Source organism: Chaetomium tenue (assembly GCF_020726465.1).
Source record: "Chaetomium tenue strain MPI-SDFR-AT-0079 chromosome Unknown F5144scaffold_4, whole genome shotgun sequence".
NCBI classification, from domain to species: domain Eukaryota; kingdom Fungi; phylum Ascomycota; class Sordariomycetes; order Sordariales; family Chaetomiaceae; genus Chaetomium; species Chaetomium tenue.
Window position 1 is genome coordinate 4597890 of NW_027117332.1, and position 23697 is coordinate 4621586.

The 23697-nt window shown below is 58.2% G+C and overlaps 7 protein-coding genes across 7 annotated transcripts; 3 read left to right on the plus strand and 4 right to left on the minus strand.

Moving 5' to 3' along the window:
- Positions 1-141: 141 nt before the first annotated feature.
- On the minus strand, positions 142-4372 carry F5144DRAFT_593464 (uncharacterized protein; the record flags this gene model as incomplete). Its single annotated transcript, XM_066790464.1, has 5 exons — positions 142-765; positions 826-2410; positions 2501-2884; positions 2990-3916; positions 4272-4372. The coding sequence occupies 5 exons, from the start codon at positions 4370-4372 to the stop codon at positions 142-144; spliced, it is 3621 nt and encodes a 1206-aa protein (XP_066643906.1).
- A 445-nt stretch (positions 4373-4817) lies between these two features.
- Positions 4818-6638, plus strand: F5144DRAFT_262550 (uncharacterized protein). The gene is made up of 2 exons (XM_066783551.1): positions 4818-5555; positions 5612-6638. Exons 1-2 carry the CDS (start codon positions 5051-5053, stop codon positions 6472-6474), a joined length of 1368 nt encoding a protein of 455 aa, XP_066643907.1. The 5' UTR covers positions 4818-5050; the 3' UTR covers positions 6475-6638.
- Positions 6510-8690, minus strand: F5144DRAFT_575178 (Snf7-domain-containing protein). The gene is made up of 2 exons (XM_066789060.1): positions 8251-8690; positions 6510-8188 (listed from the first exon to the last, which is right to left on the minus strand). The coding sequence occupies exons 1-2, from the start codon at positions 8301-8303 to the stop codon at positions 6802-6804; spliced, it is 1440 nt and encodes a 479-aa protein (XP_066643908.1). The 5' UTR covers positions 8304-8690; the 3' UTR covers positions 6510-6801.
- Positions 8691-10624: 1934 nt separating this feature from the next.
- On the plus strand, positions 10625-11644 carry F5144DRAFT_534608 (uncharacterized protein; the record flags this gene model as incomplete). Its single annotated transcript, XM_066787019.1, has 3 exons — positions 10625-11229; positions 11394-11483; positions 11602-11644. 3 exons carry the CDS (start codon positions 10625-10627, stop codon positions 11642-11644), a joined length of 738 nt encoding a protein of 245 aa, XP_066643909.1.
- Positions 11645-12414: 770 nt separating this feature from the next.
- Positions 12415-14663, minus strand: F5144DRAFT_575184 (ER-golgi trafficking TRAPP I complex 85 kDa subunit-domain-containing protein). Its single transcript, XM_066789061.1, has one exon. It carries the CDS (start codon positions 14405-14407, stop codon positions 12866-12868), a length of 1542 nt encoding a protein of 513 aa, XP_066643910.1. The 5' UTR covers positions 14408-14663; the 3' UTR covers positions 12415-12865.
- Positions 14664-17476: 2813 nt separating this feature from the next.
- On the plus strand, positions 17477-20382 carry F5144DRAFT_262622 (uncharacterized protein). The gene is made up of 2 exons (XM_066783552.1): positions 17477-17904; positions 17957-20382. Exons 1-2 carry the CDS (start codon positions 17760-17762, stop codon positions 20230-20232), a joined length of 2421 nt encoding a protein of 806 aa, XP_066643911.1. The 5' UTR covers positions 17477-17759; the 3' UTR covers positions 20233-20382.
- Positions 20383-20521: 139 nt separating this feature from the next.
- Positions 20522-23612, minus strand: F5144DRAFT_603490 (MCM2/3/5 family-domain-containing protein; the record flags this gene model as incomplete). The annotated part of the gene is made up of 3 exons (XM_066791283.1): positions 20522-20650; positions 20722-23248; positions 23332-23612. The coding sequence occupies 3 exons, from the start codon at positions 23610-23612 to the stop codon at positions 20522-20524; spliced, it is 2937 nt and encodes a 978-aa protein (XP_066643912.1).
- Positions 23613-23697: the final 85 nt, after the last annotated feature.

A 23697-nucleotide genomic window follows, 5' to 3' on the forward strand; every position in this document is an offset into this window, starting at 1 on the left:
GACCACACTCCCAACCCAATCATAGTACTCCAACACACCCAAAGTCAACAACCCCCCTAAAAACTACAACTGAAAAGAAGACACATCGAAACGTCTCAAGAAAGGATATAGATGAACCACCTTCCCCAACCCCCCCATCACTCAAGACAAATCCCTCCCCAACTCATAACTCCACCCGCCCTCCCTGCGCATCTTATCCCTCGCCAACGCATCCTTCCTGACCTCCTCCTCCGTCAACCGATCCGTCCCACTCCAGTTCGCACTACTGGTCCGCGCGCGGAACTTGTGGAACCGGTCCTTATTCCGACTAAACACCTCCTCCATGTTGAGCGGCCCCGGCGCGCCAAAGACCTTCATGGGGTCCATCTGCTCCTGCCGGATCAGCGCCTTGTGCAGCGCCGGCGAGTTGGCCCAGTCGGCGATGGGGCCGTGCGCGTCGTCCTCGTCGCTGTCGTCGTCCGTCTGGATGTCGGGCAGCTCGATCGCCTCGCCGTTGGGGGCGCGCGGGGATGAGCGGGCGACTGATTTGGCGGACTTGGGTATGGCGCCGCCGACGGGGCGGCCGGGCGTCTTGTGGTGGTGGGAGTTGGGGTTCTGCGCAAACGGGATCGCGCTCTTGGAGACCTGCGCCATGTCGAGCGGGTGCGTCGCCTTGGCGTGGCTGTTGTGTTGGGCCGTGACGGTGGCCTTGAACAGGTCCTTGGTGGCACTCGGTGGGGGGGCATGGGGGTAGCCGTTGCTGTACATGGACTTGGGCTGCAGATCCTGAGGGGTACGGTTAGCACGTCGTCGTTGGGCGTTTTGAGTTTTGGGGCTGCGGCTTACCTTCTTGAACCCTGCCGAGGGCCTCACGGGTGGGCCCTTAATGATCCGTGGGTTGTGGCTGTCCATCATGTCGAGGTCCTCATCAAACTCCTCGCTCATGCGCATCCGCTTCGCCTCCTTGGCCTGGTACGATGGCACAGGCAATTGTTGAGACCTGGAGCTCTCCTCGCCCGCGTCCTGCAACGGCCGCTTCGAGGGTCCCTTGGCGGTGCTCGACAGAACCGTGTTCACAAGACGGCCTTCCTGATGCATCGTGGAACCCAGTCGCGAGGGGGGCCTGAGGGTGCCCTTCTCGGCCATGCTGTATTCCGGAGGTCCGTTCGGCTGCGACCTAGCAGCCGGAGGAGGTGCCTTGGTTAGCTTGGCTCTCTCAATGGCGGCCCTCTTCTGAGCCGCTTCCCTCTCTTCCTCTTTTTGCCGCTCCGCTTCGGCTCTTCGTTGGTGTTCCTGCCTGCGTTCCTCCTCCTGAGCGGCCCGCTTGCGCTCCATCTTGAGCTTGGTTTCGCGCTTGCGTTGAGCCTCGCGCTCCTCTTGCTCTTTTCGCTTGGCTGCCAATTCCAATGCCTTGGGCCGGCCCGAGGAAGAAATAGAGCTCTTGAGGCTGTGGACTGACCCCTTGCCGTGAAGCGAGGCCTGGCTAGCCTTGCCGTTGAGTTGTTTCGCAGAACCGGGTTGCTGCTGGCCCAGTGTGTCTTGGAGGTTCGCGGCGAGGACGCTGTTCGAGGGGTGGAATTGCGTTTGCTGGGAGCTGAGAGGGTTCACCCGGATCAAAGTGGGTACTTGTTTGGCTTTGGCCAAGGTCTCCTTCGTCGGCTTCATAGGCCTCTTCTGGGTCCTCATGCCAGAGGCTGTGGTCGGACGGGGAATAGACGGCGGGGGTATGGTTGTGGTAATGGTATCTGTCATCTCCATGTCCAGATCATCCGAGGGGGCCGTTCTGTGCCTCCCCTCCTGTTCTGACGAGCCCTTTGTCTTCAGCGGAGTGGCCCTAACGGCTTTCGTTGGGCTTCGGGGAGCGTTCTTGGGTGCCGGCCCCGGCGTCCGGAAGTCTTGTTGCTGCGGCTGGGGTTGCGCGGGCCGTGCCGGCTCCTTCTGAGAAGCTACCTGCTTCTCCATGGCGGCCTTCTCCTGTTCCTTGCTAAAGACCCGGGCCTTCTCCCTTTCCTTTTCTCGGGCTTTTTCGAGCTTATCCATTTGTTCGGCCATGCGCTTTGCCTCCTTCACTTCCTTCTCCTTTTCCCTCTCCCGTTCCCGCTCTTCCTTTTCTCGTTCCTTAGCCTCTGACCTTTCCCTCTCGGCCGAAGCCCTTGTTCTCCGAGAGCTATTGCTTCGTACGGGACTAAGGGGGGCGGAAGTGGCGGAGACCTGCTGTGACAAGTCGGGATACACGACATTGTCCGCGGTCTTGAAGGACTCGACAGAGGTTTCTTGGTGGTAGCCGAGCCTCGTTGTGGAAGGGGACTGGAGCAATGATGATTTGCCTTCGGCGCTGATTGCTGCACTGCTTGCCATCAAACCCTTGGAACTCTTCAGCAGCGACGACAGCTTGTTCTTAACCTGCTTTAGCGGGCTATCCCTGAATGCTCTGGTGGGAGATTTCGGGGGTGATGAGACAAAGTCATCCTCGGCTACACTGGCAAGCGCCAGGTTCGAGATCGAGGTGGTCTTCTTCAACGGGCTACCCTCCATTTCCGAGTCAAGCTGATCCATGCTGGGGAGCACCGGGACAGAAGCGGACTTGGCGTGTTTTGGTGTCCGTTCCCGCATGTAAGGGCTTCTGCTTGCCGAATCTGGCTTGCCCTTCGAAAACCCAAGCTCGGGGCTTGCTTCGGTTCCTTGGCCAAACAACTCGTCCTGGCCATCCATAGGATCGGTACTCGGGAGCGCGGGCTTGGAACCAGCAGGTGTCGCAGCGGCAGTCCGAGGCGAAGCAATCCAATCGTCGTCGTCATCCTGAGGGAACGCGCCGGGAGTCGAGCCTGAATGCTTTGGTTTCGGAGATGACTTTCTCGCCTCCGGAACTGGCTCGGTTTGGGACTGTGTTTGTGAAGTCGACCCACTCTGCTGAGAGGGGAACAAGTTGGCTAGGGATTTGGAAGGCCTAGGGCCCATTGACTGGCCCTTCCCAAGCATGCTGATCTGGTCCTGCAGGCGCTGCGTGTACGTCTTGCTGTACGACGCCGCATCGTCGTTCTGAGTTGCGATGTCATCATCAACATCCATTTCGTCATGGTCGCTTTCCGAGCTCCCCTGCCGCATCGCGTTGCCCAAACTCTTGTCCCCTGTCTGGCGGTTGTAGTAGCTTTGCCGGTTGAAATCAAGATGACTTGTCCTTGAGATGCGAGCTCCGCCGAGACTCTTCTTGGAAGCCAGCGGCTCGCGAGCGGGTAAGGACGCAAAGTTGAGACTGCTCTTACGCACGACAGGCCTGACCGGGCTCGATGCCTCGGACGGTGACCCAACCTCGTCGTCCTCATCATGCTCATCATCAACGGCATCCACGAGGTTGTCGGAAGCCTTGGAAAATCCCGTTTGTGAGTTGGCACTTCTCCTTTGTGGCGAAGATGACTTCTGAGGGGAAGGGGGCTTTTGGGGCGAAGATGGTTTTTGCGTTGTTTGTTTGGGCGGCGATGACATCTTTTGAGGGGAGGGCGACCTGGGAGACATAACAGGTAACCGTGTCCGGCTCACAAATGGGCTACTTGGTTGTACGACGGCCGATGAAGGGGTAGGGGCAACAATGTGGCCCCCGGCCATTTCCATCTCCTGGTCGTTGTCTGCTGGTTGGAATGCTTCGCTAGCAGGGGCAGTTGATGGGCTTTCAGGCTCCGCCGGCTCGCTGGTGAGCGGGAACACAGGGTCGGAAGTCCGGAGATCTCGCTGAGGGCTGTCCGACATCTCGATGTCCTTGTCAAAGTGGTCAAAGGGCATTGTATCTTGGGACTGGCTGCCATGGTAGCCTGAATCGCCGAGAGAAGTAGGAACTCTGGGCTCCACCTGGTGCGGAGGGTGCATGACGGCCGGTTTTGCCGGGCTCTCGGGACGAGACACCGGGGACTCGGGCCTATCCTCGGCTACCCTGATCCTCGGACTCCGGGGCTGGGAGGAATTTTGCATTGCGAAGGGGTTCGGCGCCCCGTTTGGCGTCGCGGAGAACATGTTGGAGAGTGGCTGCGCGAAATTGGTCAGCGTGCAACGCGTCTCGTTATCGTCGGTTTGAGGGCGTACCATTCGTAGGCTACTGGGCGGTGCTTTCCTTGCTGTGCGCGGCGTCTTCCCACGAAGCTTCCCTGGTGTTTTGAAGAGTTCGGCGACGTTCCTGCGAGTCTAGGTTAGCTACGCGCCGATTGTCTAGAGACAGCCAAACGCACATCTGGTTCTCGGAAAATATCTCGGCCATGTGCTCGTTGAGCCAGTCAATCTCATTCCGCGCCGAGAACGAAAACTCTTCGATCTCGGATTGCGCGATGCTCAATGCCGAGTCCCTCTCCTCCGCAGTCCAGGCGGCCGAGCCGACCTGGAGACGCGGCCCTCCTCGCATCGCCATTGTCGCGGGAAACTGTTTTTGTCGCGGGCAGGAAGAAAAGAAGTAAACAATGTCGGAACGAGGGACGGCAGTGAGGAAAAAGAAGGGTAAAAATTGAGTGGAAGTGCTACTGGATCAGCATGCTATAGGGAGAAGGAGAATTGAACTTGGTCGAAAGCTTGGTCCTAGGAAACACTACCTAGGCAGCCCTGTTTGTGAAAGGGAAGTCAAGTTGTGGGTTGTGTCTAGCGGGCGTTTCGATTTGGCTAGGCTTTGTTTTGATTGTCTCCCGAAACGGAATGGTCTGGGTTGAAGCTCACGGGTGGGGTCCAAGCTGACCCCCTGCCGGCCCTTCCAGCGCTTCTGACGCCAGTTCACGTGCATTCGATCGTTCCGTGAGCCCCGCACAGTGAAATTGCCAATGGTCGGTGAGAATGCCGGAGACAGTGCTTTTGATTGGGTTTCTACTGTGCTCTTTCCACCCTGTCGCGCCTGCAAGTGCAAGTCGAGGCGCGTCGTTTTCGAACCTGTCTTACTTTCGCATGAGGGATGCTTTAGTTACACAGCAGCCCTTTCAACTCTTCTCTTTGTAGCGCAGTTTAAAACGTTCGATTTCTTTACCCCCGAAATTTCGCCATGCCCTGAGTAAATTTCTGCTTTTCCGTTTCGCCTCCCCATACACATCACCGCCTGTTCGAAATGGAGTCCTTCGACGTCCCCGACTCGACCGACTGGATCGGGACACCGCTAGCCGGCCTCATGCAAGTCGAGCAGGCATTTCGCTGCCACGTATGCAAAGATTTTTACAACTCGCCCATGATCACCTCATGCAGCCATACATTTTGCTCGATATGCATCCGGCGGTGTCTGTCGGTGGACGGCAAGTGCCCGCTCTGCCGGGCACTCGACCAGGAATCCAAGCTGAGGGGAAACTGGGCCCTGCGGGAAGCTGTTGATGCCTTTGTCAAGTCTCGCAATACGATAATGGAGTTCGCCACAACCCCGGTCTCTGTTCCCACCCCGAGATCCCCAAAGAGGAAAGCGACGGAGTTGGAGGAGCCGCTGCAGGAAGGGCAAAATAAGAGACCCAGGATGGCGACAAGGTCAAGCAAGGCGAAAGCGGTAGAAGCGAACGCTGTGCTTATGCGCGAGGAGGTGGATGTGGTCGAGAGCGAGGACACGCCGGACTACGAGCCTGAACCAGGTATGGTGACTGCGACCGATCAGGGCCAAACTCCCAAACTAACCCACATTTTTCAGACGATGGCCTCGTTGCATGCCCGATCTGCTGGGCGCGAATGAAGTCCTGGCAGGTTGATAGGCACATCGACAATTCATGTCCGGGGTCTCCCCAACCACAAAAGGTGTCGTCATCCACCACAAACAACCGCTCAGGGAGCGGCTTTGGCCCAGCTCGAAGCCTTTTCCAGAACCCCCCAACGCCGACGAAAGCGCCTGAACGGCTGCCCGCACTCGCATATTCCATGCTCAAAGACACGGCGCTGCGCAAGAAGATGGGCGAACTCGGGCTGTCGACGGCCGGCTCGCGACAGATGCTCGAGAAAAGACACCAGGAATGGATAACGCTATGGAACGCCAACTGCGACTCGGCGAAACCCAAGAGGCGCTCGGAGCTCATGCACGACCTGGAAGTGTGGGAGAGGACAATGGGCAGCCGCGCGCCGACCATGTCGAGGGCGGCAAACATGGGAGCACAGATCAAGGACAAGGATTTTGACGGCGCCGCGTGGGCAACGAAGCATGACACTTCGTTCAAGGACCTGATCGCGAAAGCGCGCGGGTCAAGGAATAAAGCCGTCCAGAAGAAGGACGAGGCAAACGAAGCTGGAGAGTCGGGAACACCGAGGGATGACGGGAAAGGGATAAATGGCACGGGGGCGATGCCGGATTTGCTGCAAGGAGCCGTGGTGGATCTTACAGGGCCGCCATCAAGCCAGCCCGAGCCGCCAGATTCGCCGTTGAGGGAGCCGAGAGGCCCGACAAGTAGCGGTGTTGGCTTTACAGGCCAGGGACCGATTCTGGGGAAGGAGGCGTTGCATCCGTTAACCGACCGCACATCTACCTGCAGTTCATCTCAGGGGCCAGAAGGGGCGCCTTCATAATGAACAGCGGGGATTCAAATCAAGGATTGAAAAACTTTGGGCGTCATTGCTCGTAAACTCCTCTGCCTGTGCCTAGTGGTCATCACTCATCACCCTATCCGAACCGTGAAAATGTGACATCCAGATGCATCCCAAACGCCGTGAATATGATAGGAAACATATGAAAACCCGCCCCTGCTCCTCTTCTTAGGGGACGGCGTCATTGGCGCCAACTGCTGCTCGGCCGTATCGTGGCTCATCCATGCACTAATCCACAAAATTAGAATTAGCCTCTATATCATTCATTGCCCGCAACAACAAGAAACACAAGGAGGGGATCTCCGCCGATCAGACATCAGACCCCTCCTTCAGGGACAGCCTACTCATCAAGTCCTCCGCATCCTTCACATCCCTCTTCACCGCCTTCGCCGCGGCCCTCGCGGCCTCCACCTCCGGCCCCTCCATCGGTTCCCCCTCCGGCACCTTCCCAACACCCTCCAACCTCCCACGCAACTCCTCCGCCTCGACCCTCTCCCGCTCCTCCCTCGCCACCCTCTCCCTCTCCTCCACCACCCTCCTCTCCTCACCCTCCAACGCTGCCAACTCATCATCAATCTCCTCCTCATCCACCACCACGGTACCCGCCGACTCCGCCAGTATACTGCCGACCTCATCCACCGCCGCCATCTGCTCGCGCAACCGATCCACCACCTCCTCCACCCTCTCGACCCCGCCCACTTGCGCGTGCAGGCTCTCTAGCGCGGCGCCAGACGCCTCCATGACCTGCACGAGCTGGATGTTATCCGCGGCCTGCTCGATGCGGGCGGCGACGTCCTCGAGCTGGCCGGCGGTGGCGAGGCGGCGCTCGAGGGTGGATTCGGCGAGTTTCTTGGAGCGGAGGGCGGCGAGGGCGGCGGGGCGGTTGGCTTTGCTGAGGGCTTGTTTGGCTTGGGCGGTGAGCTGTTCGATGCGCGCGGTGAGGAGGGCGGTTTGGTGCGTGAGGGAGGTGAGGAGTTCTTTGAGTTGGGCGATGGAGGTGTCTTCGGGGGTGATTTCGGTGGGTTCGGGGGGGTTGCTGCTGTCGCTGGGGGAGAGGATCTTGATGGTGGTGCCGTCGTAGGCGATGGCGGATTTGTCGCGGGAGAGGAAGAGGAGGAGGACGTCCATGTCGGTTGGGGAGAGGTGTTTGCCGTCGAGGAGCTGGTCGTTGAAGGTTTGGTAGAAGTGGGCTTTGGAGAAGGTGCGTTCGAAGCGGGTGAGTGTGGCGGCGATGGGCCCGTTTTGGGCGCTGAATGCCTGGCCTACTTCTTCCACGTTGGAGACCACCACGAATTGCCCTGGCGGGAGGGAGTCTTTCTTCAACATGTCGGCTACGCCGAGCTGCTTCATGGTCCAGGAGGCGAGGTTCCACACGGACCACGGGCGGCGGTAAATGCTCTCCTTGGCGTCGAGGAACTCGCGCAGCGGGATGAGGTCCTTGGCTGCGAGTGCCTCGCGGACTACGGCGCCGAGGGCAAGTGGCCTGCCGTACTGCTTCGACTCGAGCGCGCGGAGGAGCTGCTCATCCGATTGAAGGACGAACAGGTTGGGTGCGGCGGCGCGACCGGCTGGTGCCAAGCCGGAACCCACGATGTGACCGAGGGCTTTCCGCCATGCTGAGATGTTTGCTTGGTAGCCATCTGGGTTGAGGGTTCGCTGGGTCTGGAAGTCGGAGTAGAGGGCAGGAAGCCGTGCTCTAAGACGGTGAGGGTATGTGAGTTAGGTGGAGTTCCACTATGACGAAAATGCAAAGCCTACTTTCTGAAGGCAGGCTCGTTCTCGACGAGGTAATCTACCAATGACTGGGTCATGATTCCGACGGTATATACGTGGCTGGAGGGTACAACAGCAAACTAGCGGCAATTTTTAGATTGCGCGGCCGTCTTCGACAACAGACCGGGAGAAGGAGGGCGTTCGTCGCCTGAATCGGATGGATTGGATGGCCCGGCAACCGATGCACTAGGAAATGTTTGGCATCAGACAAAACGCCCGAATGAATGAATCGAAGCGAAGCGCGTCGACAGGCAGCAGCGACACGATCCCGGCGACGCCAACGCGCCTCAACGACAAAGGTCAAAGAATGGCCCGATATCAGCCAGTCGTTCAAGCAAATGACGTCCGGGGAGCGCAGGCAGACAGGCGCTGCATTCACCCAGTCACCATACCACTGGTGAACAGGGGCCTTATCTTATCAATGGGAGTGGGTGCCATACCCGGCGCGCCGGGGCTCTCAGCTCCCGGCAGGCAAGTGGAGTGTGATTGAAGACGCCCGTTCTTGCCGAGTCTCGCGGCTCTCGCCATCGCCAGTCCAAGATAAAAGTCTTTGGACAATTACCTAAGGTAGTTACCTACATTCTTCCGAAGCTCAGCGCTACCTTAGGTCTCGATTATCTCGAGTTACATACCTATTAGGTGTAAAACTTGGATACATTACGTGTTTTCACGACATGGACGTCACACACGACTTTTTATTGCGACGCCCCCATCTCGGATCATTTGGATGTAGCCACCCTCCCACCATCGCAGTCGAACTATTAACACCCGATTCAAACCGAATGTCAAGATCTCGTGGGGGTAGAGAATGTTGCATAGGTACCCAATAAGCCCTACGTAATGACCATCGACAGCCCTATCGCAGTTACCCGCCTGGAAAATTCTAAGCAAGATCTGACCCTCTGCCTGGTTGTTCAATCGTCCGATTCCAGCCGGCCCAGCCCTACTCGCCACGACGCAGGTAAGCACGTGGGAGAATAAAGAGCAAGAAGGGGCCGGAGGGATGGCCCGTGTTGCCGGAAAGGCTTGTTGAGCCGCATTGCGTTGATCTCGTACTACCCTACCTTGTGCTAAAACGCAAGGGGTGATTTTTCAAAGGCGGCATGGCAGCTTTCGTGGTCTCTTGTTGCCCCCGGCGTCCGCTATCGGCATGGCTGTTGCTTTTCTCCCTGCTTTCCGGCGTGGCCAGTTACCGCTGAGCTATCATCCGTTGTCACCAAGAAGGCTTCTCGAGTCTAGCTCGTGAGATTCCCCAAGAGCTGGTATGGGAATGACTCACTCCGAATGAGGCAAGCATAGCATGCCGCGGCGGACTCCGTACCAACAAAACATAGGGGCTGGAACCGAGCAATCGGGTCGGATCCAAAAGCCTTGTTGAGGCTCAGATGATACTTAAGTTCATGCCCGTCATCAGCTGTCATTATTACGCGCAGACGCGTCTTATTGTTACACAGGGAAGAACCGCGCTTATCACTGTCACAAGATGGGCTGCTTGAGACACCATTGGCTGTTAATCGACCAACATCTAGATCGGACCTGTTGATCCAGTCGGGAAGAGCCTTTGTGAAACCACTCGGACCGAAAGGGAACGTAACGTCTCCTTTTCCAGAACGTTACACACACCATTGCACCGCTTGCGATGCATGACTCGGTGAGGAAGCATGGAGGTGGCCTTCTTGAATACGTGGTACTGTCAAGGAAGACTGTGAATATGACGCGACGTGAATCTCGCACTGAGCACATAACCCCTTATTCTAGGCCATGATTGCTCGGCTCCAGTGTCAAGGGCAGCAGTACGTTGAGAAAGATGATAATTGATCCTTCTTCAGCGGCCTGATGTGGAAAGCATAGAGTTAACATCATGAGGGCTCTGGGAACCACACAAAGGGGTATTCTGGGAGATGCCTAGGTTGCTTGCTACCATCTGACCACGCTAACATCCGGTCTCACCGAGCCTTAGATGCATTTGCTGAGCCTACCCAGACGGATTTGGCTTACCTTAGCCACCTATGGCCGTGGGATGTTGGATGTAATTAGTCAAGAAACTCGGAGTCGCGGGTGAAGCGAAGGGTTTACAGCCTCCTAGTCCCCAGAATAGTGCCGAGGCGAATCGCCGGTGACATGCGAGGCTATGTCCCTCGCATGTCACAAGGGGCGGTGACTGCAGAAAAGCGTTGAACATGATCGTATGGCAGAGGCCATTTACGAGTATAAATATGACGGCGAGGTCCCTAAACCTGATCCATCTTCTCCCTCACTCTCAACACGCACACCTTCACGCCTTCGTCCAACAGTTAACCACAACCATCTTTCACCTTCCCTTTAGTTCTTGATCACATACTCAAGTCCAACATTCAAAATGCAGTATCTTGCCGTTGCCGCTCTCCTCCTCCCGGCCACAGCGCTGGCCAGCCCCGTGGCCATCGTCCGCCAGGACTGGGCCCCAGCCGAATTCATCGGCTGGACAGCCGACCAAAGCTGCGGCCGAGTTTCGGTGACTTACGACACACTCAAGCAAGTCGCCAACGTGACCCTGCCCGACTACAAGGTCACCCTGCCCGACAACGGCAACCGTGACAGGGGCTGCGCGGTCACCCTGAAAGTCCGCTACGCCGCCGGCGCCTGCACCACCGGCACCGCGTCTGGCACCGTCAGCGGGAATGCCACGCTGCCGGTTGGCGTATCGGCCCAGTTCTACGGCCGCGCTTATGCCGTATCTCCGTCCATCGGGCCCGTCTCCCCGGTCAGCCCTACCAAACACTGGAACGCTGTCACCCAGCCTATTAATGAGCGGTACACCATCAACGACAGTGTAGGTTACACGTTCAGGCCTGACCTTGCGAACCGGGATGTCGACTTCAGGCTTCAAGGCCGGCTGCAGCTGCAGCCGGGCACCGGCCCGTCTGGCTTCTTGTCCAACGACAACTTCATTTTTGACATCCGTACCCAGATTCGCTGCTGTAAGTTTGATATCCTACTGCTTTGAAAGTGTGGCTTTTAAAAGAATCCATTACGGGATGCTAACCATGATGCTCTGTAGAAACAGGAATCCTCCCCGACCACTTTTGACCAGAAGGTCACCCAAAAGCAGGAGCCGCGTGGTTGGTAACGTCGGGACAGGTGGCGAGCCGCTCGGCAAGTCGAGTAACGATCTCGAGGGTATCTGATGGGTTGAAGCTGAGCCCAGAAGTACTTACGGGGAAGTCAAGGAGCGGAAGGTTTTCATTTCTCCTTTTCAAATTGTTTTCTTAGAACTCAACCAGTGCTCTCACGAGTCATTCAACATTCGTTAGAACTAGTTTCTCTTTCATAGATTGATAGCGCTAAATACTATAGTATAACCGCCGATATTACGGTCCGAAAGGGCCGCTCGTTTTGAATCCGTGTTAGGCATCTAAATGTTGCTAGTTCACTAAAGGAGGCGTTGAGTACCTACTGAAATAGGTTTCTGAGGTCATGGTCTACAGGTAACTGAAGGGTGCGAAGCAATATATACCTGGAAAGGTGGTTCAAAAGGTTGGCGAATCATTCCGAAGACGGAGTTATATTCCTGGAACAACAACGCGTCAAAGTCCAGGGTATTTTTAACGATAGAAGAGTAATGGAGCACTAGTGATTTCTTTTTATGGGACCGAGTACGCTGCGAGGAATCCTGTCTGTCCCATAGGGGGTAACACAGGGGGCACAACACCACTTCCTTGACCGATGGAAGTCCTTAAACTAACCTCGACTCAAGCTATTCTCTGACAAGTCGAGCCGACCGCTGTCTTGACGAATTGCGCCTAACCGGGGTGCTCCGCGAGGAGCCTTCTCCCAATATCTTGTTCTATGTTCTGATGCATGTTTAAAGAGGAGTGTTTCCCCGAGAACTACGATTAGAAGTATCACTTAGAGTGTTGGTTGATGGGTTAAGCATTGAAGCTATGCTGGCCCCCGCGACTAACGCGCTGGGGCCCCGGGACAAGAAACCGATGGGGAGTAGAGAGATGCATGGCATGTGGTGTAGAGCGTCGTTGTGACGAACCTGTCCAGGATCCTATCCTGTTAGGGTTCAGCTTCGTTGAAGGTAATCTCTCGAGGATGCTTAGGTTCGGTGCAGCCAAAGGGTGCACAACAATAGACTTGTCTCAACAGTAGGCTTGTGAGCTTGTAGCGAACTGTAGTTGTGATTGCTAACTGGAGAACTCCCAGAGCTCTCCAGAACGAGTGACTATATACCTATCTAAGTCTTGTGTGCTCAGTGTGCTCAGCTCTCCTCGGATTTCGGAGACACTGAGCACTCTGATTACTTCCGTTCTTCCTGCGTTCTGATTGGCCGCATGGTTCCTATGCTCAGTCTGCTTGGTCTCCCGTTGTTCCCCGTTTCCCTGATCACACTGAGCACTCCCCGGCCTCCCTTGATTGGTCCTCGAAGTGACTGGCTCGGGGCGTCCCGCGCCCCGAGGCTCCACCTGTTGGCATATTCGTGACAGTCGTCGTTCCGATTGCACCACTTCAAAGAATCATCACACATTACATACAGCATACACAGCCGTAGAACAATACAACGCCAGCCCATGCAAGCCATCAACTTTGTCTACCTCTATCGGCCCATCCTGTATCAACCGAACCCATCGTTAGGGGAAGAAGCATCCCCTTCATTGCCGGGCATCATACCCGGCTTCGTATCGTTCAGGGGCGCGGTCTCCAACCCGGTGCTGCCTCCAACGGGCGCAATCAGGCTAGCCCTCCTCGCGGGTTTATTGTCCAGGGTCTCGCTCTCCTCATCAACTTCCACCACGAGCGACCCGGCCACATCGTAATCTCCGCCATGGGTGAAATCCACCCTCAAGCCGGCCTTGATCTGGTCATTCAGATGCGCCAGGAAATCACTAGCCCCCGCAAACCGCTGCACGCCGCTCTCGCCGGGCAGGCGCGCATGCATGGCACGCGCGGCCTTCAGGCACTTTTGGCCCTGGACATACTTGCCCTGGGCAACCCAGGCCTTGGCGCTGAGCACGCTCCACAGAGCCGACTTGCGCCGCCTGTTGCCCCAGGACTGTGACCCGACCCCTTGCTTGGAGGCGTAGCAGACTGCCATGCGCTCTCTCAGAAGGGCGTCGCCGACCGGGCCCATCAGCTTGGATTCCAGGACCCTGATGCCCCAGCGGACGGCCTCGTCTATCCCAGAGCCCCCTCGGAGACGTAGGAGTTCGAGCGCCAGCACGGTGCACCGTGCCGCGCCGTAGAGAGAGTTGCAGCGGATGTGGTAGGAGTAGAATGCCTGCTCGAGCATCTGGTTGATGGTCTCGATGCGCGTTTTAGATGACATGTTCTGTGGCATGATGAGTAGCGCCAGGGCGGCCATCTCGTTGGCTGCCGCGTGGTATTTCCAGGCCTTGTCGTTCTGGAAATCACCACGCAAGAGCTCGTATGTCGACATGGCCAGCTTCCAGTCCCGGAGCATGAAGGCGAAGTCGGCCAGCCGCCGCATGATGGCTTCGGGGCTATCCGCCCGGTAGAACCCGGTGGAATCGTAGTTGCTCGACGAGCTGGAGCCGCCGGCCGATGAGCTACGGCTTGAACTCCCAAACGTCCACCTCTTCGACAAACTCATAAATCGTCCGCTGATGCCTCGGCGCCGCGATGCTACCTGGTCGTTCCATACCGAGATATTCCGTTCCATGGTCGGGACCACTGACTGTGTAACCATCTCCCGTACGAAAGTCCGTATTGCTGTGGCATCTGATTCGAAAATGTACCTCGTGGGGTCTTCAAAGTCCTCCCGTGTCTCACTCGCTTCGATATCGGCCAGTTCCTCAGCCGCTGTCATCCAGTCGCTCCTCGGGAGGGGTATGCTGTCGTCGTCGGTCTCGGCGCTCCGCGTGCTACGTAGCCTCAGCAGGTGGCAGTGCAGTCCGAAATTCCGTTTCATCTGGTCAAACAACGCCATCGACTTGGTGATATCGCCATTCTCCTCATCATGCACCAGGACGTAATACCGCAGGTACTCACCATCCACCCAAGGCGGCAGGCTGCGCTCGCCCTGGCTCGTTTCCCTGTACAGTTTCTGCAGCGCCTCGATAGGCGCGGGATGTCGCGAGCTGATGGCCATGACGCACGCCACGGGGTGGGCAAACGACTCGTGGCACGCTAGGGGCATCCCGGACAGCAACCGTCGCAGGTACAGCGCATAGTACGGCGAGGTCGCATTGATATCCAGCCTCTGCCTCGCAGGCGACACGCCCGGCGACGGCGCACTGCCGACATACGCCTCCTCAGCAAACCGCAGATGCCTCTCCACGACCGTCTCGACCTGCGCAAGAACTTCCCTTTTTCCTCCCCCACCACCACCAGCACCACCACCCCCAACACCCTTGCCCACCCCAACCGCTCCCAACCCCGCCTGCCCATTCAGCCCAACAACCCCCCCACCATCCGGCTCCTCCACGCCCTCCCCAAACCTCACAAACCGCACCGCAAAATCCTCCCACGCCTTCGCCGCCCCATTACTATCCCGCACCATCACCCGTCCATGCACGCGCTCCCCAAACGGCCTCAGCAGCTCCCACAGCCCGCCCAAAAACCCCTTCTCCTTCACCAGCCCATTCACATCCTCCGACGCATGGATCGCCACATGCGGCACCAGGCTGCGCAGCATCAGATGCAGCGGGTCGTTGGGGTCGTCGGCGGCGCCGGTGTCGAGCAGGGAGAGGTGTTTAGCGGTGGCGGGGGAGGCGGCCAAGGAGGCCGGGGAGGAGGGGCCTGCGAGGGAGGCGGCGCCGAAGATGGAGCCCGTCATGGGGAGCATGTTGGAAGTGTTTGTTGTTGCTGTTGTTGAGGTGGATGGGGCGGGGGATGCGGAACGGGAGCCGGGCGGGGTGAGGGTTGCGCGGAAGAGGGCGGCGGTGGAGGGGGTGGAGCGGCGGTCGCGGAGGGGTAGTTGGCGGGGTGGGAGCTGTGGAGAGGCGGCCGCGGTGGCGGAGGAGGAGGAGGGTTCGGTTTGTTGGGCTAGTGGGTGGTGGGCGTGGGGAGGGAGGGACTGGCGGGTTTTGGGGAGACGGGAACTCGATGGTGTCGTCATGGCGGAGGCGGCGGGGGGAAGGGGTTGAACGGGTTCGTTTTCTTGCGTGAGGTGGGCATCGTCGGGGGGCTGCATGGGTGTCTGGGTTGTGACTTTTGGGAGTGACGTCGTGGAATGGTCTAGAGAAGTTGCACTTCGTTGCAATCGCTGGGGCCGGTTGTTTGGATGGTTTTTTGGTCCGATGTTGGCTCGGTTCGGCTTCTTCGATTATGTGGGTTCCTTGGTAAATTTGGTGCCCAGTCAATTGATAGCATAAAAACGATCCCCCCGTTAAAGCTGTCCTTCAAAGCTCCCTTCTTGAAGCTGACGATGGGCAACGACGACGTTGTGATGTCGGGAAACACCGTCATAGTCAGGTGGAGCCCAAGCCTGAAACATGAACCAATCAATGGGCTATCACGTGAAGCCACCTTCCAATTCCCCCTACATGTAACGAACGACTTCGATGTGAGAGGGAAGTCGCAGGGGTCTTTTCTCCAAACCAGCTGCTTCCCGATTTTCTACTCTCATCGCCAACATTTCATTTCCAATTGAGTCGACTCCATTTTCAGCGTTGTACGGAGACGACTAATGCACTAGACACCACTGCCAGATATCCTCACCGTTTCCGCATCAGACTTAGACCATTACTACCCGATCAACCTACCTAACAGCTTCAAACAAGATGCCATGAATAAGAAGCAAAAATCGAAATATTGGAACCGGCATCAGGTGCGTCGAAAGCTGAAATGCACCTACGCGACTTTGATGCATGCACATGCAATGGGGCCATCGGCCATCGGGCCGTGTTAATAGGTACGTTAGGCACGTTGGGTGTTAGGCGGTATCAACCAAGCAGCAGCTGAGGGCCGGCCCGAGTCGGAGCTATGAGTGAGTGAGTAAGGCCACCATGGCGCCCTCATTCACTCGCATGTTTCCTGGCAGACGTCTTGGTTTGAAGCTTGGTCTGAAGCTTGGTTATTCGCCAAGTTTTGACGCGCAAGCTCGACATCCCTCGTCGCGATGACAATTGCGCCTCGCTGTAACGCTCTGGTCCATTTCCCCTGGCCTCTCCTGCCACCCAGCCATCCCATACGCAGTACCTAGTTGGCCCACGCGGGTGGGAGCCAACGCAGCAGCGCCGATCCCTCGACGACGGAAAACTGGTCAAGGAGGGCTGCGGGCCAGCCCTTTGACATTAGCCACTTCGGCTGAATTTCGAACACAACACGCCTTGCCTTGGCCATGGTCTGGCTCGGAAGTAACGTTGGAGTTGGGTTGCAGCTTCAGCCCTCGATACAGAGGGAGATGCGAAGATCGTTGCATTTAATGGGTTGTGTAACCAAATACATGCTCTCCCAGGCTCAGCGGTGGTCTCGCAGCTGCACAGCTTCCCAGCAATGGAACTCTGTTGGCAATATTGAGAGGGGTAGAAGCACATCGGGAAGCTCGGCACTTGGTTGCAGGCATGGCCGGATCCGAGCAAGGGCGGCTACAGCAGACAGGCAAGCAAAGACCCGACCATATCGGCTTCCATTTCCGCGGGAAATAAAACCAAGATGAGAAACTATGAGGCTGCTGGTTGTTTCTCGTCCACATTAACCCCAGTTTCTTGGCAGGACGGGATCTGCAAGCCAAGCTTCGGCTGTGATTGCCGAACCCGACCCTTGTCAGGCACCTCCCCCCCTTCTCATCGTCGATCCGATTCCAGGGGGAACACTCAGTTATCCGCAGGTTTGCCCCTTTCCAGCTCCGGGACGAGGTGGCCCGTGGGATCGGCTGTTACCTCATTATCTCGTTGCCAGGGTTTCCTAGCCGCATACATGATACTATGCAGACTCGGAGGATACAAGACACTGCCAACCATGCGGCTGGGCTCCTCGTGAGTTTATATCCGAAGCAGCGCCCATGGCATGCCTCAGCCGACCTACATAGTAGGCCAAGCCCATGAGTTTCTGTCTCCCTCCCCATTTTCCGGTTTACCTGGTACTACTACACTCTGTTTTCTCCCTATGGGTTGCGGGCTGTTGAGATCCTGCAGCCGGGCGTGGCAAGTTCCCCAGCATTGGGCGGATTTACCCTCGCTTTCACCCGCGGCTGTTAATTACGCCCTGCAGGGCAGCGACCTCGCATGGCGTAAGCCATATAGCCCGCAGTCACCTCAACGTTCCACTTCGTATTGGTGAGCGACTTTGCCCTCGCCTCGCTTCGCGGGATGGCCTGTTCGGCATCCCGCGCCGGCCAGAAGCAAAGGTACACGGTAACGACTGGACAGTGCTACCAATTTATGCACTTTATATCTGCACCCAACCGAAATGCAGAACTACCGAGCTTGGCTCCCACACCCTTCTAAGCTTTTGTGTGTATAATTATACCTACCGTAGCCAACACTGGCCGTTGTCTCTGCTGCTCCTTGTCTTTTATTGTTGACGAAGGACGGTTTTTGCTCGCCATGTTGTTCGACCGCCGCCTCGTAGCCGGTCTGGCTGGCCTTATAGCCGCCACCGGAGTCAATGCCGCATGCTCTTCCAAGCTGGTGATCGACGACTTTACCACGTGGTTGGACGGCGTCAACAATCTGGACTCGCAGAATGGAGGTACGTTAGGCTCTGGAGCCTTCTCGGGGCACCGACTTACAGGCGTTTGTAGACGATGGATCCATGACGGCCATTGCTGCCGCTCCCGGCCATGTTGACTTCATCCCGAAGGATGACGGTTCCTACTATTACGAGTCCTTCGAATGCATACAAGGCATTACCGAGGGCTACAACGCCATCGAGTTCACCGTTCAGGGCCCGGCTGGAGGCTCATTTGCTTTCGAGCTACAGACGACAGCTAGCTGCAGCACCAGCCAGGAAGGAAGTTACAACAGCTCCTGGAACATTGTGACCGACTTGACGGGCCAGCGTCAGACGGTTACCCTACCCCTGGAAGGATGGGAAGACTCGCCCAACTACGACGGAATCGTCGGCCTGGTGTGGTCTACCTTTTCTCAGACGGGTGTTGTATGGTCGGTTGGCAACGTCACCCTCCTCTGTGGCGGCGGTGGCGGAGAATCCACTGCGCCGGCCTCAAGTAAGCATCGACGACTGGCCCGAGGAGGCGATTTCAATGGACGGGCTAACGAGGCCCGGGCAGCGGCGCCGCCGGCAAGGACATCCAGCCTACCCACGACATCCAGGGCCACTACGCTCCCGCCAACCGTCACGTCTAAGCCAGGTACCTGCTCGAACTTGCTGATCGACGACTGGGAGTCCCAGTCACGCCTGACCTTCCTTGGCTACAACGCTATGCTCCAGACTTCGAGCGACGACGCGACCATGTCTTCGGTTGTCGTCAGTGACAACAGGGTCATGCTGACCCCGGCCAACGATGATTCGTACTTTTACAGCCAGTTTGGCTGCCTTGACACCAAAGGCCAGTACGGCGGCATCTCATTTCCTATCAGGGCAGCAAAAGGAACTAGCTTTTCCGTGACCGTGACGTACGCGACCACCTGCGGCTCCGGCAACGACAAGGAGGTCACCCTGACGAGCTCGCAGCTGAAGTGGACATTTGATGGCACCGAGAAGCTCTACTCCTTCCCCTTTTCCGCTTTTACTGGTCTCGACACCAGCAAGCTCACCATGGTCTACTTCGCCGAGTTCAGCGGTGCCGTCGTTTTTGGGCCTATGTCCTTCTACTGTGGCACCACCCCGTCCGAGTATACCATTCCGGCAGGCCCCGCGACGTCGCCGCCGATTACACGTTCCACAACGTCGGCTCCTGCGCCGGCTAAGACGCTCTTGATTGACGACTTTGCCAACTCCGAGACTAATGCCCTGGGAGAGTGGCACGGCGCCGACGAAGAAGGCCTGACGACTACTTTTGGAAACAAGGTCATGACCATCCGCACCAACGACTCGGATCTCGCCTGGAACACTCAGCTGTCGGGCGACTGCATCGACATCCGCAGCTACGCCGGCGGCTACCTCCACATCGCCTACTCCGGCAGCAACAAGTTCAGCGTCGCCCTCCAGCAACACAACTCCCAGTGCAACCCGGACATCAAGCCGTACCCCGAAACCTGGGACTCGCTCGAGGCGGCGCGCTATAGCACAGCCAGCGACATCTACATGCCCATCAACCACTTCAACGTCAACCTCACGCGCATCATCGGCTTCGCCCTCAAGGGCTTCTACAGCACCCAGGACACCAAGATCACCAAGATGGAGATCGTCGACTCCCTCCCCAGCGGCTGGAAGGTCCCCACCAAGCTCGCATCCGGCAACCTCGTCTTCTCCTGCACACGACCGAACTCCTTCGCAGTTGCCATCGACGACGGCGACCCGCAGTTCGCCGCGCGCGTCATGGACATCATCAAGCAAGCCGACATCCCGGTAACATTCTTCACCGTCGGCCTCGCGCTGCTCGACAAGACCAACGGGCTGGCCGACATCTACAAGAACATGGCCACGCAGGGCCACCAGATCGCGCTGCACTCGTACACGCACCCCAAGATGGAAGGGCTCCCCAGCGAGGCCGACATCGACTGGGAGTACAACAACGACATCGGCGCCGTGCGCCAGGTCTTTGGCAGCGACTCCGGGCCGGGCCACTCCAATTACTTCCGCCCGCCGTTCGGCACCGAGGGCGCGCGCATGCGCCAGCGGTTGGCGGCGACGCTGGATGACCCGTCGCCGTATATCGTGCAGTGGAGCATTGATATCGAGGATTGGATTTGGGCTGAGAGTGATACGCCCGAGAAGCAGCTCGATGCGTTCAAGCGGGATGTGGAGGCGGGTGGGAATCTGATGGTGATGCATTACTTGTATAATTCGACGGTGGAGCTGTTGCCCGAGTTTATCAAGATTGCGAAGGGGACGGGGAAGACGTTGATGAGGGTTGATCAGTGTCTGCAGGATCCGAAGGCGCCGCCTCTTTAGGGGGGAAAGGGGAGAGGAAGGGGGGATTGAGATTATATTCATAATGTGGTATCAATATCGAGTGAAAATAACAGGAGAGGGACCAGATAATGAAGAAGCGCAGCATGCCAATTAATGTGCGATTATGCTTCTTTTATGTCGAAAGATGGTGATTCGAGTCGCCATTCGTCCAGGTCATGATACACCTACCATTGCTTGCCCCCCAACCAAACTCCATACGCCGACACCCAGTCCCTCCTCTCCAATGACCCCCACCCATGACCGTTTATATCAGACCCCCATCCCAACTTTAAACCTCTTCTACCGCACAGTTAGGGTGCAGCACATAGACGATTTGCGCCGCCTGGGCCGAGCTCCCCTCGCCAGCGTCGTCCCCATCCGCCATACCCTGCCCACGAATCGCCATGAGGATATTGTCCTACCCACCACCGTTAGTATCTCTCTCACAGCACAAAATAAAACCAAGCAACACCCAGGAAACAAACTCACCTTGACCATCTTCTTCAGCACCTTCCTCGCGAGCGCCATCTCCGTGTTATAGTCCTCCTCCCCTTGCAACTCCTCCTCCTTCTGCTCCAGATACCACTCCACCAGCGCATCGCCCTCCATACCCTCCCCACTCCCCGACGACTCGTCCTCGGCCACCTTGGACACCAACATATTAACAATCCCAATATACTTATCATACGACACCGTCTGCTTCTCCCTCGCAGCCGTAGCAGCAGTAGCAGCCGTCGCCGCCGACGGCGCAGCCGACGCCTGCCTATCCGCACCACCATCCTCCTCCATCGGCTCATCGCCATCCCCATCCGCACCCCCAGGGGTAGCAGCCGCCGCGTCGGCAGCCTGCCTCAGCGTCTCGCCATCCTCCATCTGCACATCCCCGCCCGCCTCCCCCCCCTCCTCATCCTCATCCACCTCGACATCATCATGCTCCACGGAAATAATACTCTGCCGCAGCAAATGAAACGCCTCATTGACAAAATCGGCCGTAATATCCTCGACACAGTTCGCCTTCGCAATCGCCTCGGACAGACGGATCATGCTCTCGAGCTGGCGGACGGTGATGCGGTAGCTGTTGCGGCCGACGCCGCCCTGGGCGTCGTCGGCGCGCAGGTCCTTGTAGCGCTGGACGAGGATTTCTTTGGCCTCCGGGGTGAATTCCGGGCGGAAGGTGCGGGCGAAGCGGATGTAGCGCTGGATCTGCTCGGTGGAGAACTCCGGGGTGACGGCGGCGTCGCGGTTCTGGTGGATGCCGACGATGTGCTCGGCCAGGTGGCGGTCGACCTGCTCGTTGCACTCGTCGAGGATGACGAAGAAGAGGTCGAAGCGGGACATGATGGGGGCCGACATGTTGATGTTGGCGCGGAGGGTGGTCTTGCGGTTGTAGCGCCCGCCGACGGGGTTGGCGGCGGCGAGGATCGAGGTGCGCGCGTTGAGCGTGGCTTGGATGCCCGCCTTGGCGATCGAGATGGTTTGCTGTTCCATGGCCTCGTGGATGGCCACCTGGTCGGCGATGTCCATCTTGTCGAACTCGTCGATGCAGCAGACGCCGTTGTCGGCCAACATCAGCGCACCGGCCTCAATGGTGAACTCGCCCGTCTCTTCGTCCTTGACCACGGCGGCCGTGAGACCGGCGGCTGAGGAGGCCTTGCCCGAGGTGTAGACGGCGCGCGGGGCAAAGTTGCAGACGTACTTGAGGAATTGGGATTTGGACGTCGACGGGTCGCCAACAATGCAGATGTTGATGTCGCCGCGGAGCTGCATGCCCTCGGGTGTGGTCTTGCTCACACCGGAGAGCAACTGCAAGAGGATGCCCTTCTTGACGATCTCGTGGCCGTAGACCATGGGCGCCAGTGACTGTACCAGGCGGCCGTAGATGTGGTCGCTGTGCACCATGGCACGGAGGTCTGCGATCTCCTCTGCGGTGTACGACGCGAGCACGGCGTCCTGCAGTTCCTTGACCGTCTCCGCCGTCTCCAGGCTGTTGCTCCCCGTCATGGCGCCAACCACGTCCACGACCTGCGAATCACCCGACGCGCCGATCGAAGACACGTCTGAGCTCACCATGCAGGCGAGGAAGGCGAGGCGGTAGGTGAGGTCGCGCACGCCCAGGGACTTGAGGCCGCTCACTCCGCTGCCTCCCGCCTCGGCCCCGCGGTCGTCGCGGACGGCCACTCGCCGCAGGCCGGGAAGGCCGAGCTGGCTGACATCCGGCACCACGATCAAGGCGCCCGTGAAGATGCACTTCTCCCCCGCCTTGGCGCGATCCACCATCTCGCCGCGCAGGATGACGTCCATGGTGCGCGGCATGCTGCCCGTGGGAATCTCGCCGCTGTTCTCCTGCACCCGCACCTTTTGCCAGTCGACAAAAGTGCTCTGCCGGATGTCCAACCGCCACGCCACCCGGTTTTGACACGTCGCGTTCGGGCACTGCGTCGGTTCGGTGTAGCGGAAGGTCTGCTCCACGTCGGGCACCACGCTGCTGCACGCTTCGCAGATGAAGGTCGCCAGCGCCAGCTCGGGGCGCACCTCGGACGTGCGGGTGACGGTCCCGCTGATGGAGAGCAGCTGGCCGATATTCCTGGCGCGCAGGGCGCGCACGCGGGAGACGAGGGGGAGGTGGTAGAAGGCGATGGCGAACAGCTTGTCGGTCTGTTGGTTGGCCGTCTTGCTGCCCATCTCGTTCTGGCCCGCCGACGACGACCCCATGTTGCTGGCGCCCGACGTGTGCTGGCTCGAGGCGGTTGCCTGGCGATGCTCGCGGAAGTACTGCGGCTCGTACTTGGCGATCATGTTGTGCAGCGCGGCGGTGAGGAAGGGTAAGAAGCGGTAGTACGACTCCATGATGCCTGTCGCTAGCGCACCGTTGTGCCAGCTCTCGAGATGCCTGTAGTCGACATAAAAGGTGGATAGCTGGTAGGTGCGCAGCCCGTGGATCTGAGCGATGTAGTATCTGTCGGTCGTGACGGCGCTCGAGGTTGGTTGCGCGGACGAGCTCGGGGTTCCTATGTACCTGTGGCATCCCGTGTCAGCGGAGGGCAATTCCACTTCCTCGCCTCCTTTAAAGCAACGACGAGAACAAGCTAGTCCACCCACCCCTCAATGAAGGCCTCGAAGGACTCCTGGATAATGAGGCCGATCTTGTCCTCGACCCTCGGGATGTTGGTGGGGTCTGTTGGCCGGGCGCGCACCGGAACCTGGTCGTCGGCAAACCCCTCGCCCTCGCCATCGCTGAGCGCACCGATGCTTTCTGAGGGTGGTGCTGCCGGTCTACCGCTCGAAGAACCGGGGAGTCGTCCCGCGCGTGGGGTCCTTGAACCAGGGCCATCCGATGTCATGAACCCAGCATCGCTGGGGGTTGCTGTCGGTGTCGCCATGGTGGGGGAGTATGTGTGTATGTGTGTGTGTCTCACAGACTGCGTTGCGAGGCAAGTCTGGTGTTGAGGGGTAATCCGGAGTCGG

Coding starts and splice junctions, on each gene's coding strand:
- F5144DRAFT_262550 (XM_066783551.1), top strand. CDS start 5,051: ATGGAGTCCTTCGACGTCCCCGACTCGACCGACTGGATCGGGACACCG. Junction 5,556..5,611: donor GGACTACGAGCCTGAACCAG/GTATGGTGACTG, acceptor CACATTTTTCAG/ACGATGGCCTCGTTGCATGC.
- F5144DRAFT_575178 (XM_066789060.1), bottom strand. CDS start 8,303: ATGACCCAGTCATTGGTAGATTACCTCGTCGAGAACGAGCCTGCCTTC. Junction 8,189..8,250: donor AACGAGCCTGCCTTCAGAAA/GTAGGCTTTGCA, acceptor TCACCGTCTTAG/AGCACGGCTTCCTGCCCTCT.
- F5144DRAFT_575184 (XM_066789061.1), bottom strand. CDS start 14,407: ATGCCCCTAGCGTGCCACGAGTCGTTTGCCCACCCCGTGGCGTGCGTC.
- F5144DRAFT_262622 (XM_066783552.1), top strand. CDS start 17,760: ATGTTGTTCGACCGCCGCCTCGTAGCCGGTCTGGCTGGCCTTATAGCC. Junction 17,905..17,956: donor TCTGGACTCGCAGAATGGAG/GTACGTTAGGCT, acceptor AGGCGTTTGTAG/ACGATGGATCCATGACGGCC.